The sequence below is a fragment of the Vicia villosa genome, linkage group LG5 (genome assembly GCF_029867415.1).
Source record: "Vicia villosa cultivar HV-30 ecotype Madison, WI linkage group LG5, Vvil1.0, whole genome shotgun sequence".
NCBI classification, from domain to species: Eukaryota; Viridiplantae; Streptophyta; class Magnoliopsida; order Fabales; family Fabaceae; genus Vicia; species Vicia villosa.
This window is the reverse complement of record NC_081184.1, coordinates 46,145,410-46,161,406: the sequence shown is the minus strand read 5'-3', so window position 1 is coordinate 46,161,406 and position 15,997 is coordinate 46,145,410. Positions and strand designations below refer to the sequence as shown.

Sequence of the window (15,997 nt, the reverse complement as noted above, 5' to 3'; positions counted from 1 at the left end):
CTTTATATGATAATACCAAGGCTTTTCATCTGTTACCTCCCCAACTTTAAACACATGAGCATGTCTATCAATACGCCTGATTGTAATTCGAGGTTCATCATTATGGAAATTCACTTTATACATGGAAGACAATGTAGCCAAAGCATCAACCATCTGATTCTCATCTCGAGGGATGTGGTGGAATTCAGCTTTGTTGAAGAATGTCAAAAACCTTCTAGTATAATCTTTGTAAGGGATCAAGCCAGGATGACGCGTTTCTCATTCTCCTTTAATCTGACTGATCACGAGTGCAGAATCTCCAAAAACATCAAGAATCTTAATTCTGAGATCAATGGCTTCCTCGAGGCCCATGATAGCTTCATATTCAAAAATATTATTTGTACAATCAAAACATATCATTGCAGTAAAAGGAATATGTGAACCTTGTGGAGTGATAATAACTGCACCAACTCTATGACCATGAACATTAGAAGCTCCATAAGAAACTAAACCCCATCGAGATCCAGGTTCCGATCCTTCTTCTAGCAATGGCTCATCAGAATCTCGAGCTCTCAAATACATCACATCCTCATCTGGGAAATCCATTCTGATAGACTGATAATCCTCAATCAGTTGGTGAGCAAGGTACTCTGCTAACACACTATCTTTCATGGCTTTTTGAGCGCGATATTCAATGTCATATTCGGATAACAACATTTGCCACCGAGAAATCCTTTGAGTTAACGCAGCCTTTTCAAATATATACTTGATTGGATCCATTTTGGAAATCAACAAGGTGGTGTGAACCAACATATACTGTCTTAGTCGGCGAGCAGCCCACACTAAAGCGCAACAAGTTTTCTCAAGTAGCTTGTATCTTGTTTCGCACTCGGAAAACTTTTTGCTAAGGTAGTATATTGCGTGCTCTTTTCGACAAGACTCGTCATGTTGACCCAGCACATATTCCATTAAATTCTCAAGCACTCTGAGGTACATAATCAAAGGTCTTCCTCAACTGGAGGGAGCAAAATAGGAGGTTCAATCAGATATTCCTTGATACTTTCAAAAGCTTTTTGACAATCCTCAGTCCACACACGTCCCTGATTTTTCTTTAACAAATTGGAATTGGGTTCACAGGTAGCAGTCATATTGGAGATGAACCTGGAGATATAATTCAAACGCCCGAGGAAACCTCTCACTTGTTTCTCAGTTCTTGGTGCTGGCATATTTTGAATAGCTTTGACTTTATCGGGATCTACTTTGATTCCTTTCTGACTGACAATGAAACCCAACAACTTTCCGGAACGGACACCAAAAGTATAATTATTTGGATTCAAGCGGAGACAATACTTCCTCAAACATTGAAACAACTTCAATAGATCTTCCATGTGCCTTTCCTCTGATTGAGACTTGGAAATCATGTCATCCACATATACCTTAATTTCTTTGTGCATCATATCATGGAAAAGGGTAATCATGGCCCTCTGGTACGTCGCACCTGCATTCTTCAACCCAAAAGGCATTACTCTATAACAGAATGTTCCCCATGGTGTGATGAATGTGGTCTTTTCCATGTCTTCCGACACCATCTTGATCTCGTTGTATCCTGAAAAGCCATCCATAAAGGAGAACACCTCAAACTTTGTCGTACTATCCACCAATATATCAATGTGAGGCAGAGGAAAATCATCTTTTGGACTGGCTTTATTCAAATCTCTACAATCAACACACATTCGGACTTTCCCATCTTTCTTCAGGACTGGCACAATGTTGGCAATCCACTTAGGGTATATAGATTTGACATGAAAACTTGCATCTATTTTCTTTAGAACTTAACTTTTGATCTTCTCCGCCATATCGGGATGACTTCTTCTTAGCTTTTGCTTGACATGAGGGTATTCGGGCTTCAACGAAAAACGATGCTCCACAATATCTGTGTCCAACCGTGACATTGAAGGATAGAAAAACACTTAGAAAGGGGGGGTTTGAATAAGTGTGAATTTAAAAACTCTTAAGATAAAAAACAATTGCACAATGATTTTTATCCTAGTTCGTTGTTAACGAAACTACTTTAGATACCTTCTAAGTCTTCTAGAGTATTCTGATCACACCTTGATCACTCTAGGAACCTTTTACAAATTAATGTAAACAAATTCTTACAAGAGTATTACAATGCTTCTTAATAAGCTATAATCACAACTGTGATATTTCTCTTAAGTTCTAAGCTTAAATCTCACTAAGATATTACAAAAGTAATGTGAGGTTGAAGATGAAGTTTGATTCAATCAGCGTTTCAGCAAGTTTGTAAGAGTTATTCGTATAAAGTGTTGTAACCTTGCTTCTGATCAGAACTTCACTATTTATAGGCATTTTGAGAAGATGGCCGCTGGGAGCATTTAATGCGTTGCGTGATCCGTATAGCATTGCATTTAATGTTTCACTCTTTTGTTAACTATCTCGAGCCTTGCTTTTCCTTCTTTAACTGACTTTGCCTTTAATAGCCTCTAACATTCCTTTTGTCAGTTAGCGTAGCCTGTCATCTTGTACTTGCTTCTGATTTGATCTTTGTAGATACAACATTTGAATATCAGAGTCATTCAGCTTGGTGCAGAGCATCTTCTTGTCTTCTGACTTTGAAGTGCTTCTAGCGTGATACCATAAGAACTTCAGTGCTTCTGCTTCTGAACTCAAGTTCTTCTGATGCTTCAATAGACCATGTTCTGATTCTGCTTGTCCATCTCCTGATGTCTTGTGAGAGCATGTTCTGATGTTGCATACTTGAACCTTCTGAGTCAGTGCTTCTTGCGCTGAATTGTGCATACTCTTTATATATTTCCTAAAATGGAAAATGCATAGGATTAGAGTACCACATTGTCTTATACAAAATTCATATACATTGTTATCATCAAAACTAAGAATATTGATCAGAACAATTCTTGTTATAACAATCTCCCCGTTTTTGATGATGACAAAAACATATATAATTGATATGAATTTGCAATCAGAATATCAGATGACTAAAGACAATTACACAGTTATAGCATAAGCATATAAACATAGTGTGTGAATATGTCTCCCCCTGAGATTAACAATCTCCCCCTGAAATAAACACTGGAAGAATTTATAAATAAAGGACTTCCAAGAGTATTTTCCATTTCAGTCGAGACGTTCACATTTGCCTAGAACTTCAGAACATTCAGAGCTTCTGCTTCTTGCTTCCATAGGACAGCTTCAGAACTTTGAATTTCTTCTTGAATCATAGCATGCTTGATTGTATCAGAACATTCTTGAATGTACCAGAGCATCATCAGAGCATCTTTACATCCTGAAATGTTTCAGAACAAACTAGACGACAAAAGTCAGAGCATGAATGAATCAGAACATTCTTTTAAGAAAGAACATGTATCAGAGTAATGCTAGAAAAACTACCAGAGCAAACTTTGATAAGTTCGTAAAAAGAATATGTATCAGAACATATGAGGGATAAGAATGTGTTAGAGCATATTCTGCCACGAGAATATCCGAACATTCTTCCTTCTTGCTTCTGATCTTGAAGCTTCACAGCACTAAGCTTGCTTCAAATTCCAAGAACATGCTTCTTTATAGAATTGCTTTTCCCCATGTATTTGCTTCTCATGTTGAGCTTTTTCAGAATATCTTCAGTCCTGCAAAAAATCTTAAAGACATAGAACTTGCAAATAATGTTAGGAATGTTGAGACTTAATCCCAACAACTGATACAGTAAACCAAATCAATTATCATGTTTCTCCCCCTTTTTGTCATAACAGCAAAAAGCATATAAAAGATTCAGATGAAAAACAAACAATATTAGAGAAGAAGATAATATTTCATTGATTCAACAAAATATCAGAAGATACAAAGATAGAAGTAGATGCAAGAAACAGATGCAAGAAACAAGAAAACAACTAAGACCAAAGGACTACTACTAGCCTAGCTTAGAAACTATTTTGGCCAAAAGGTTTTGAATCTCGGAAGTGCTTGCAGACTGCGTCTTCATGAATGAGCGAAACTCATTGTGAGTATCTTCATGCTTATCCAAACGAGACGCAAGATCAGCTTGATTCTTTTGAAGATCCTTCATGGTGTTCACCAAAATAGAAGGTTCATCAGAAGAAGCTTCACAGCTATCATTCAAAGGATTAGCATGCTCAACAACAACATCAATCATGAGAACATCATCTTGATTTTCCTGAACAGGAAATTTCTCAGCAGGATGATTCTCAGCACTTTGCTTCTCAACATCAGCTTCTGACATAGAAGCATCTTCAGCATATTCTGGAGCAGGAATATCAGAATCTTCATTCTTAAGAGCTTGAGGAATCTCAGCCAGATTCTTTGGAGGTGTAGGAGCAGCAACTTCTAAAGGATATTCAACAGCTGGATATACCATATCTGGTGCTTTCTCTTAGGGGTTCTCCCATAGCCAATTGAATAATGACTGAAAGTCTCCAATCAGAACAATGAATTGAGGCTTCCATACAACCAATGCAAGGCATGGTTCATCTTCCAGCTCGTCTACAAACTTTTTCTCCTCAAGAGATCTCCAATTTCTGATTGGATGATAGTACTTACCATCATCAAGCTCCAAGCAATAACCAGAAGAACCAGATGCCTCAGCCACGCATCTCTTCTGGATGTTCATAGCCTCAAACTGAAAGTCCTTCTTAAAGATTTTCCACAAGCTTCGAATAGCAACGTGATCCAACTTGGAGTCATGAGCAGCTCTCAAAGTTTCCATCCTGATTCTAAACATAAGCTTAAATAGGTCAAAACAAACATCAAAAGAGGGTTCAGGAGGATTAAAGGTGAAACGATAATCAGGGTACAGAAGGCAATAGGGTTTGGATTTTCTTGAAGGTAAAAAATGAGTTAAAGGAGATGGAGAATCTGTGGTGTAGGTGGATGAAGATGAATTTTCAGAAGGTGTTGGGGGAATGGCATTTAATGGTTCAGGGTTCAGAATTTGTGTAGAAGGAGGTGGTTGGTAACTGTTTGGGATAGAGAAGGAATTTTGGGGTTCAGAAGGAGGAGGCTTTTTCTGAGAGGAACAGACAGAAGCATATGCACGAAAAGCTCTCTTAAGACGCTTATCAAGGTATTCATCAGATTGAACTTTGATAGGATCATAGAGTTGCTTCGGCTTCTTAGTTGGCTTAGAATTAGGTCCTGCTTCTGAGGCCTTTCTCTTCAACTTCTTTTCTTTCTTCTTCTGTTCTTTCTTTCTCAACTCATCCAGAGATGGAAGAGTTCTCCCTCAAGTCCACGCAGGATCAACAGAGGTTTGAGTTTTACACATGACTTCAAATAGCGCTTAACAGACTTGTCTAGCTCTTCTTTGAACATGTGAGAGAAACTCTCAACAGGGATTCTTCTAGTCAGAATGTCTGGAAATATTCTTGGAATAGAAGTTACCTTCTGAATCAGTTGCATCCTTTGTAAATCAAAGGCATTCAGAATGTGTCCTTGAATGACAGTTAAGAACTTGGGCGAACCAACAACTCTCAGAAGATCCATCAAGTCACTTTCTATCATAATATCTGAAATCTTTCTGGCAAGAGGAACAATGTTCTTCTTGAAACTTGGATTCTTCTTACGTTCTTCATCTCTTGATTCTTCAATATTTGTCTTCAAATGTTGAAAGAGAATGTTAAAGAGATTAACTTGTATACCTTTTCCAATGCAGAAAAGTACATACTTCTGATCCTAATTTACATATGTTGCAGTAAGAGATCGCTTTCTATGATAGAGGGATCCCAGAATAATCTCAGCACAAACTCTATAGGAAGGCTTCAAAGAAGTAGTTTGATGAGATGCAGATCTAGAGGAAGACAGTTCTCTATCAACTTTCTCCCAATCAACTCTACCAGGAAGAGCACGTGTGATTCCATCTGAGTCATCAAGGCCATACAACTTCCTTATCATTTTCTCAGTCACAACAACTTCATGCCCTGATACAAAGGAGATGATAGCAGTTGGAGTAACTGTTGCATGAGTCCAGAAATCCATGACCAAGAGAGGATAGACTGGTCCAACCAATCTTTCAAAGCAGTTTGACCAACCTTGCACCAGCATTGCAGCCTTGGTTTTGAAATCATGCTCCAACAGATTTTCAAAATCCACCATTGTTTCACATAGAACTTCCAGTTCTTCATGTGGAATAGAACAAGTCTTCAAGGGATGATATCCATATTTGTGTTGAACAAGATGTGCAGAAGACATTTTGTTTTGAGTACTTGAGGATGAAAGCATGAATTCACTCTGAGATTTGGTTTAGACACTAGGGTTTATGCAAGAAAGAGAAAGAGAGAGATGAATGAAAAAGACAATGAATGAAGAGAGAGAATGTAAAGAGATGAATTGTTATGAAGATGAGTTTATATAGAGACGGATTTGAAATGAAATGTAATATGCGTTTGAATGAACATGATTACAGAAAAACATAGAATCAAATGCATTTAATGAGAAATGACGTTAGGAGAGATAACGTAATATTTGAAATGATTTGCACAGTTACCTAGGGCGGCGTCTCCTCAACTGCACGCGTACTTGTCCAAATAGACTGAACACGTGTTCATCTTCTGGAAAAGCTGGTGACAGTTGTTTTACTTTAAAAGAGATTCTGAATCAACTTAGATAATGAACCGTTAGTAATAACAGAATCAGATCTTCTAATTGATCAACATCAGAACTTCTTATAAGAAGATAAAACAACTTCATTTCAGAACTAATCCATACGTCAGAACTTCTCATCTTCTCATTCTGGGCATAAATCCATACTGATATTCTTCAGAATGAACTTAAACATATCTTCAGCAAGGGGTTTTGTAAAGATATCAGCCCATTGATGGTCTGTATCAACAAAGTTCAAAGACAGAACATCCTTCTGAACATAGTCCCTAATGAAATGATGTTTGATCTCAATATGTTTAGCTTTGGAATGTAAGATTGGATTCTTAGACAAACAAATATCAGAAGTATTATCACAGAAGATAGGAATGTTACTCTCATATATCTGATAATCTTCTAGCCGACTCTTCATCCAGAGCATTTGTGTACTACATCCAGCAGCAACATATTCTTCTTTTATTGTAGAGAGGGCAATGGTAGCTTACTTCTTGCTGTACCAGGAGATCAGATGACTTCCAAGAAATTGACAACTTCCAGAAGTACTTTTTCTTTCAATTCTATCTCCAGCGTAATCAGCATCATAGAATCTTACTAAGTTGTATTCTTTAGATCTTCTGTAGACTAAACCAACATTAGTAGTACCTTTCAGATACCTCAAAATTCTCTTAACAACTGTTAAGTGAGATTCTCTAGGATCTGATTGCAATCTTGCACACAGACAAACACTGAATAAAATATCAGGTCTAGAAGTAGTGAGATATAGAAGAGATCCAATCATACCTCTGTACAACTTCTTATCTACCTTCTTACTTACCTCATCCTTACCTAAGATACACGTTGGATGCATAGGAGTCTCTGCTTCTTTGCTTTCAGAAAGATTAAACTTCTTTAGAAGTTCTTTCACATACTTGGTTTGGTGAACATACATTCCTTCTGATGTTTGATTGATCTGGATCCCAAGAAAGTACTTGAGTTCTCCCATCATGCTCATTTCAAACTCAGCATGCATAGACTTAGCAAACTCCTTTCCAAGTGTAGCATTAGATGTTCCAAATATAATATCATCAACATAAATTTGGTAAATTAAAATATCCTTTTTAAAGGTTTTACAAAAGAGAGTAGTATCCACTTTTCCTCTAGTGAAACCATTATCCAGAAGGAAAGAACTTAATCTTTCATACCAAGCTCTAGGAGCTTGCTTCAATCCGTATAATGATTTCTTTAGTTTAAAAACATGATCTGGAGACTTAGAGTCTTCAAAACCAGGAGGTTGGTGGACATAGACTTCCTCATCTATATAACCATTTAAGAAGGCACTCTTAACATCCATCTGATATAGAGTGATGTTATGTTGAGTGGCAAAAGAAATCAATAAGCGAATAGATTCTAACCTGGCCACTGGTGCAAAGGTTTTTGTATAGTCAATACCTTCTTGCTGACTATATCCCTGAGCCACCAGTCTGGCTTTGTTTCTTACAACTTCTCCTTTTTCGCTTAGCTTGTTTCTGAAGACCAACTTCGTACCAATGATGTTAAATCCTTTTGGTCTAGGAACAAGATCCCACACATCATTCCTTGTAAACTGATTTAGTTCTTCTTGCATGGCAATTATCCAGTCTGCATCTTCTAGAGCTTGATCAACAGAAGTTGGCTCGATCAGAGAAACAAGACCTAACTAACATTCTGCATTGTTCTTAACGAATGCTCTTGTTCTTATAGGATCTTCTTTATTTCCAAGAATAACATCTTCTAAGTGAGCAGAGATGAGTCTAGAAGATCTTCTGACAGTTGGCTCTTCAGAAATTCTGAGATTCTCTAAAGAAGCAGCAACTTGATCTTCTGATCCTTTGCTTCTGGGTTCTTCAGCTTCAGATACTTTGCTTCTTGGTTCTTTAGCTTCTGAAATTGAGAAATCTATATTTGCAAAATTCTCAAACTGCTTTGGCTTTTCAAGACCAAGCTTATCATCAAATCTGATATTGATTGATTCTTCAACAATCAATGTTTCAGTATTGTATACTCTGTAGCCTTTAGAGCGTTCAGAATATCCAAGAAGAAAACACTTCTATGCCTTAGAATCAAACTTACTCATATGATCTTTAGTATTCAGAATAAAACACACACATCCAAAAGGATGAAAATATGAAATGTTGGGCTTTCTGTTCTTCCACAATTCATAAGGAGTCTGTAATATGGTGAACTGACTTTTTTTTATCGAAATGATGCGGATAGCAAGAGTCGCCAACGAATTTTATTTTATCCAATTGGAAAGGCAAAGAGAACAGGAAAGACCTTTGAAAGATTCTGAGTTCGGGGGGTAGGGTATACAAAGGGAAGGTGTAAAGCACCCTTTGCATCCATGGTCATCCACGGGCTCTTAATTGCTTAGCTCACTTTGTTTGTTTGAAAAGTTTGAAGTGTCGTGTGTGAATAGTAAAAAGATTTCGTTAAGGGCTTTAGCTTGTAAATAAGCGTAGCCTTGTTTTGAAATTGTTTTTGAAATAGGAGGTGTGAAAAGCATTTGATTTTTGAATCGATTGTGAGCAAGCAATTAATAGCTATCTACCCTACGTTGTCTTTCTTGTTCTTTAAGTCTTTCGAGCGAAAGGATCTATCCATACCATGAGAGGGCAGGAAGTCTTTCAATTGGATGTGAAGGGTCATCGAGAAAATATCGTTCTCCATAAAACTGTCCTCACCATGAAGAGGTAAGTAGTCTTTAGGGAAGGATAAAATAGTCATTTAGGCAACAGTAAGGACACCTTAGCAATGGGAGGGACTATCACCATTTAATCGAGGGACGAGATCATATTTATCGATGACAACTCGAAGGGACCATGATCTTTTATCGGAGGAACGTGGTGATTTTGAATCGAAGGCAACAAGCTAAGGTATCCCTATATCCGAGGGACTTGACTATTTTGATCGAAATCGAAGGCAACAGGCAACAAGAGGGGTACCCTAAAGGTGTTTGTGTGCATCAATCACGTGGATTAGATTCATATATTTATCTTGTATTAATGTGAGCTATCGTTCAGTTAATTAGTCTTGTCACTCCCTAATTTACTAACTGAAGGATAGAAAAACACTTAGAAAGGGGGGGTTTGAATAAGTGTAGTTTAAAAACTTGAACGATACAAAGCAAATTGCACAGTTATTTTTATCCTGGTTCGTTGTTAACTAAACTACTCCAGTCCACCCCCTTGGAGTGATTTACCTCACCTGAGGATTTAATCCACTAATCTCAACAGATTACAATGGTTTTCCACTTAGTCCGCGACTAAGTCTTCTAGAGTATCCTGATCACAACCTGATCACTCCAGGTACAATTTCTTAGACACAAGCTAAGACTTTCTAGAGTATCCTAACCACCACGTGATCACTCTAGTTACAACTGATTAGACACAAGCTAAGACTTCCTAGAGTATCCTGATCACACTTGATCACTCTAGTTACTTACAAATTAATGTAATCAATTCTAAGAGTATTACAATGCTTCTGAAAAGCTATAATCACAACAGTGATATTTCTCTTAAAGTTTATGCTTAATCTCACTAATATATTACAACAGCAATGTAGTGAGCTTCGATGAAGATGAAGTTTGAGAGCTTTGATTTGAACAGCGTTTCAGCAAGTTAATTATCAGTAGATTCAAGTTTTTGCTTCTCATCAGAACTTCATATTTATAGGCACTTGAGAAGATGACCGTTGGGAGCATTTAATGCTTTGCATACTCCGTACAGCATTGCATTTAATGTTTCACTCTTTTGTCAACTACCTCGAGCCTTGTTTACGCTGTGTCTACTGACGTTGCCTTTACTAGATTCTAACGTTCCTTTTGTCAGTCAGCGTAGCCTGCCATCTTGTACTTGCTTCTGATATGATGTTTGTGTATACGAAGTTTGAATATCATCAGAGTCAAACAGCTTGGTGCAGAGCATCTTCTTGTCTTCTGACCTTGAAGTGCTTCTGAGCGTGATACCATGAGAACTTCAGTGCTTCTGCTTCTGATCTCAAGTTCTTCTGATGCTTCCATAGACCCATGTTCTGATTCTGCTTGACCATCTTCTGATGTCTTGCCAGACCATGTTCTGATGTTGCATGCTGAACCTTCTGAGTCAAAGCTTCTGAGCGCTGATTTGAGCATACTCTTTATATATTTCCTGAAAAGGGAAATTGCAGTGTATTAGAGTACCACATTATCTCACACAAAATTCATATCCTTGTTATCATCAAAACTAAGAATATTGATCAGAACAAATCTTGTTCTAACAATCTCCCCCTTTTTGATTATGACAAAACATATATAAATGATATGAATTTGCGATCAGAAAGAGCATACGGCTAAAGACAATTACACAGCTAAAACATAAGCATGTGAATATGTCTCCCCCTGAGATTTACAATTTCCCCCTGAGATGAATAATCTCCCCCTGAAATTAATACTAGAAGAATTTTTAAAAATACTTCCCTGAGTATTTCAGTAGAGACGTTCACAGTGCTTGATCTTCAGAACATTCATGACTTCTGATTCTTGCTTCCATAGGACAGCTTCAGAATTTGAATTTCTTTGATCTTCAGAACATTCACAGCTTCTGATTCTTGCTTCCATCGGACAGCTTCAGAACTTGAATTTCTTTGATCTTCAGAACATTCACAGCTTCTGATTCTTGCTTCCATCGGACAGCTTCAGAACTTGAATTTCTTTGATCTTCAGAACATTCACAGCTTCTGATTCTTGCTTCCATCGGACAGCTTCAGTACTTGAATTTCTTTTTACATCACTTCATGCTAGATTGTATCAGAACATTGTTGAATGTACCAGAGCATCATCAGAGCATCTCTACATCCTGAAATGTTACAGAACAACGCTAAACGACAAAAGTCAGCATGAATGAGTTAGAACATATAATATGTATCAGAGCCACAGAATATGTATCAGAACAAATGGACATAATGTTTCAGAGCATATTCTATCATCAGAATATCTGAACATTCTTCCTTTTTGCTTCTTGCTTCAAGATTCTGAAGCTTCATAGCACTCAGATTGCTTCAAGATTCCAAGAGCTTGATTCTTTAAAATTGCTTCTCCTTGAAGAGATCTTCAATTCCTGCAATAACAAAACTTAAAGCATAGAACTTTGCAAGTTCTGTTAGAAATGTGGGGCCTTTTTACCCGGTAACTGATAATATTAATCAGATCATTTATCACATATTTCTCCCTCTTTTTGTCATAACATCAAAAACATAAAAGATTCAGATGAAAAACAAAAGGAAACAGATGGAAGAAACAGATAATTTTCATTTAGGCTCAAGAAGACAGAAGTACAGAAGTACAAGAGGATAAGCAAGAGAAGATGCACAAAAACAGATGCAGCAAAGCAAAAAAAACGAAAACAAAATAACTAAGACTCAATCTAAGATGACCCTAGCTTCGACAAGATCTCGGCCAGCATATCTTGAACCCCATTGTTGTGCTCATTCTGCCTCTCCATGAAAGCTCTAAACTCAGCATTGACTGAGCTTTGCTCATCCTGGTTCTTCTGAATAACTTCCAGAGTCCTTGCAAGACGGGAAGGTTCATCAGAAGAAGCTTCACAGCTTCTATCCACAGGGATGGCATTCTGATCCGTTGCTTCCATAGTCAGATCATTTGCAGGATTTTCCTCAACAGGAAGGGTTTCATCAACATGATCTTCAGCGTCTGCTTCTTGCATAGAAGCATCTCCATACTCTGCAGCAGGAACCTCAGAATCTCCATTCTCAAGTGCTTGAAGAATGGCAGCTAGATTCCTAGGGGCAGAAGGACCTTTAACTTCTGGTGGGTCAACAACTTCTGGAATGACCAAGCTTGGGTCTTTCTTAGAAGGATTTTCCCTCAGAAAGTCAAAGAGAGTCTTGAAGTCTCCGAGCAGAACAAGATATTGAGGTCTCCAGACCACAATTTCCCTGCAGGGATTAGCTTCCAATGCAGCAGCAAGTCTTGCTTCTTCCAATTCGTCCACAAACTGCTTCTCTTCCAAGGTATATCTCCCTCCGAGATGAGAAAACCAGAAGTCTTCATAACTTCTCAGAATTCCACTAGGCCGTGGAGCAGCCTCTACGCAAGCTTCCTGAAGTTCTATGAAGTAAGCATCTGTTTCTCTGTGTAAGATTCTCCAGAACTTCCGCATAGCGACGTTATTCAAGCCAGAACTTTCAGCAATTCTGAGGGTATCAAAGATACTTCGGAGATTCCTCTTTACCTTTTCAAAAGTTACACTAATAGGGTAGACTAGGCGGGATTTTATAATGGTTCGAGAAGAAACAGGGTTAGGGACAGAATAGGGTTGAGGCTCTCTATCCAACCTATAAGAATATTCTGCTTCATTATCAGACTCTAACACCACCAGTTCAGCTTCAGGACGAGGCTTTGGAGTGTAGTTGCAGTCACGGAGCAGTTGCTCATGTGATGCAGAGTTTGGAAGATCAGAACCACTTTGGTTGTTTTGAGAGGTGGAAGGAATGGATTCAAAGTTTGCATGGGGAGGAGGTTGAGAGATGGAGATATTTGTGTGAGGTGGAAAGAGAGTTTGAAGGGGTGGTATATCCAAAACAGGATTGATGGTGGGTGGAGAAGAAGGAATGGTTACATTTGTGACAGGTGAAAGAGAAGGAGCAGGATTATTGGTTACAGGGGAAGAGGGAGGTGTGAGAACACGTACTTTGATGGGTGATTATGATGGGGCTTTTTCTGGTTGTTTGACTGGTTCAGGGGTTTGAGCAATATTAATTAGTGCAACTTCTGAACGTAAAGGAGGAACAGAATCGGGTTCAGAAAGATGTATACCTTTGGATACCTTCTGAAGAGCTACAGTCACAGCCTCCAATTGCCTCTGCTTCTTGCTCTTTGGCACTTCCACAACCACTGACTTCCCAAGAGAGATTTCTCTTCTCCTTGCAGACTCCGGATCCTCTTCATCAGAATCTCTTAGAATCATTTTTCTTCTTTTCTTGGTTTTCTTCTTCTCAACACAAACTTTCTTAGACTCCTTTTTCTTTTTCTTCACCTCCACTTCTTCTTCTTCTTCTGCTGCTTGCACAGGGACAGGATCTGCTTTAACAACAGCTTCTTGTTCCGCAACATTAACAGTAGCAACAGTAGCAGCTTTTGCCTTTTCCTGATTATCAGAGGAAGGATCAAACTTTCTTTTTGTTCTCCTTTCTTTGTTGACAACAGCAGTTTGAGTATGATCAGAGACTTCTTCTGACACAGCAGTGCTAGAAGTGGATGGCCTTTTTCTTTGGACTTTCTTGGGAGCTGCTTTAGGATCACCAGTATTGAGAGAGTTAAGATACTGAGTCTTAACTTCTGGAATTTCACTTCTGAAGAATTCTTCAAATTCAGCAAGAACAGGATCTCTTCTATCAATGGTTCTGGAAGGAGGTGTTGGAGCATGACTGATAGTTTTAATAACATTCATCTTTCTCAAGGTGAATGCATCCAAACAACTTCCAGTACAAACAGTAAGATCCTTGATGGTTCCTTCAGCTTCCAGATCCTTGATGGTTCCTTCAGCTTCCAAAAGGAATAATATTACTCTTCTTTGATCTGAAGGCATCTCTAGATTCCTTCACAGATTTACACATGTGTTTGAAAATGATATAGATGATATCCACCTTCTTCTGAGTGGCAATGCAATACAGAATATATTGCTGTTCTTTGTTGATGAAGTCTGCAAAATGAGTGGCTTTTCTGTGGTAGAAACAGCCTAGCAGAATTTTTGTCCAGATTTGATAAAGCTCCTTCAAATCTTTGACAGGCTTGTTATACTTCCCATTTGTATACAGAGTAGACAGAACATTATCCCATTTTTCTCTCTTATCAAGTTCGTAAACTCCTTCAGCAGATTTGAGATCAAACATTACTCTCAGAATTTCTTCAGTAACCACCACTAACTTCCCATGAACTAACGATAAAATTGATTTGGGGCCAACAACAGCATGCACCCAAAATTCCTTTACCAGTTCTGGATAAACTGGTCCACAGAACTCAGCAAATAACGAGGTCCAACCTTGAAAGATCATATCGTCTTTAAGATGATACTTATGTAGTTCGATATTATCAAAATCCACCATAAGTTCACAGATAACTTCTGACTCATTTATGGGGATAGAGCATGTGATAACAGGAGCAATAGGTTGATCTGTTTCTTTAAAGCTTTGAGGAGCAGAAGAGCCAGGATTTTGAGAGGATGAAGCAGCCATTTGAGAAGTACTGAGATTCTTAGAATACTTTCTGGGTTTTCGCTTAGGGTTAGAAAAGACAGCAAAGAATATATAGAGGCGGATTTGAAAAGAATATGTAATACATTTATGAGAATATATAGAGGCGGATTTGAAAAGAATATGTAATACATTTATGAGAATGAACAATTACAGAATCAATTAAAATTAATAGCATTAAATGATGAATGTCGTTAGGTGAAAGAACGTGGTAATTGAAATGATTTAACACAGTTACCTAGGGCGACGTCCCGTCAGATACACTCACGCTTTTACTAACCGTACAGACACACATTCAATTTCAGAAACTCATAGATGTTAGCTGGGTTGTTTTGAAAAGACTGTACATCTTCTGATTCTGATCACTACTTCTGATAGTCTTTCTTTAGAAAGGATCTTGTTCTGATAGGATCATCTTTCTTCCCAAGAATGACATCTTCTGAATGAGCTGATGCAAGTCTGGGTGATCTTCTGACTGTTGGCTCTTCAAAGATCCCGAGGTTCTCTAAAGATGCAGCAACTTGATCTTCTGATCCATTGCTTCTGAGACTATCAGCTTCTGCAGCTTTGCTTCTTGGTTCTACTGCTTCTGATATATCAATATCAAAATCTGCAAAATTCTCAAACTGCTTTGGTTTTTCAAGACCAAGCTTATCATCAAACCTGATATTGATTGATTCTTCTACAATCAATGTTTCAGTATTGTATACTCTGTAGCCTTTAGAGCGTTCAGAATATCCAAGAAGGAAACACTTTTGTGCTTTAGAATCAAACTTACCAAGATGATCTTTAGTATTCAGAATAAAACATACACATCCAAAAGGATGGAAATATGAAATGTTGGGCTTTCTGTTCTTTCACAATTCATAAGGACTCTTATTTAGAATAGGTCTTATAGAGATTCTATTCTGAATATAACACGCAGTGTTTATTGCTTCTGCCCAGAAATGCTTAGCCATATTGGTTTCATTGATCATGGTTCTGGCCATTTCTTGTAGAGTCCTATTCTTTCGCTCTATAACTCCATTTTGCTGTGGAGTTCTAGGACAAGAGAAATCATGGGCAATGCCATTTTCTTTGAAGAACTCCTCAAAGAATTTGTTCT

The 15,997-nt window shown here is 38.0% G+C and overlaps 1 protein-coding gene across 1 annotated transcript; it reads right to left on the bottom strand.

Annotated features, from left to right (window-relative positions):
- Positions 1–258: 258 nt before the first annotated feature.
- On the bottom strand, positions 259–759 carry LOC131604598 (uncharacterized). Its single transcript, XM_058877030.1, has one exon. It carries the CDS (start codon positions 757–759, stop codon positions 259–261), a length of 501 nt encoding a protein of 166 aa, XP_058733013.1.
- Between the last annotated feature and the right edge of the window lie 15,238 nt (positions 760–15,997).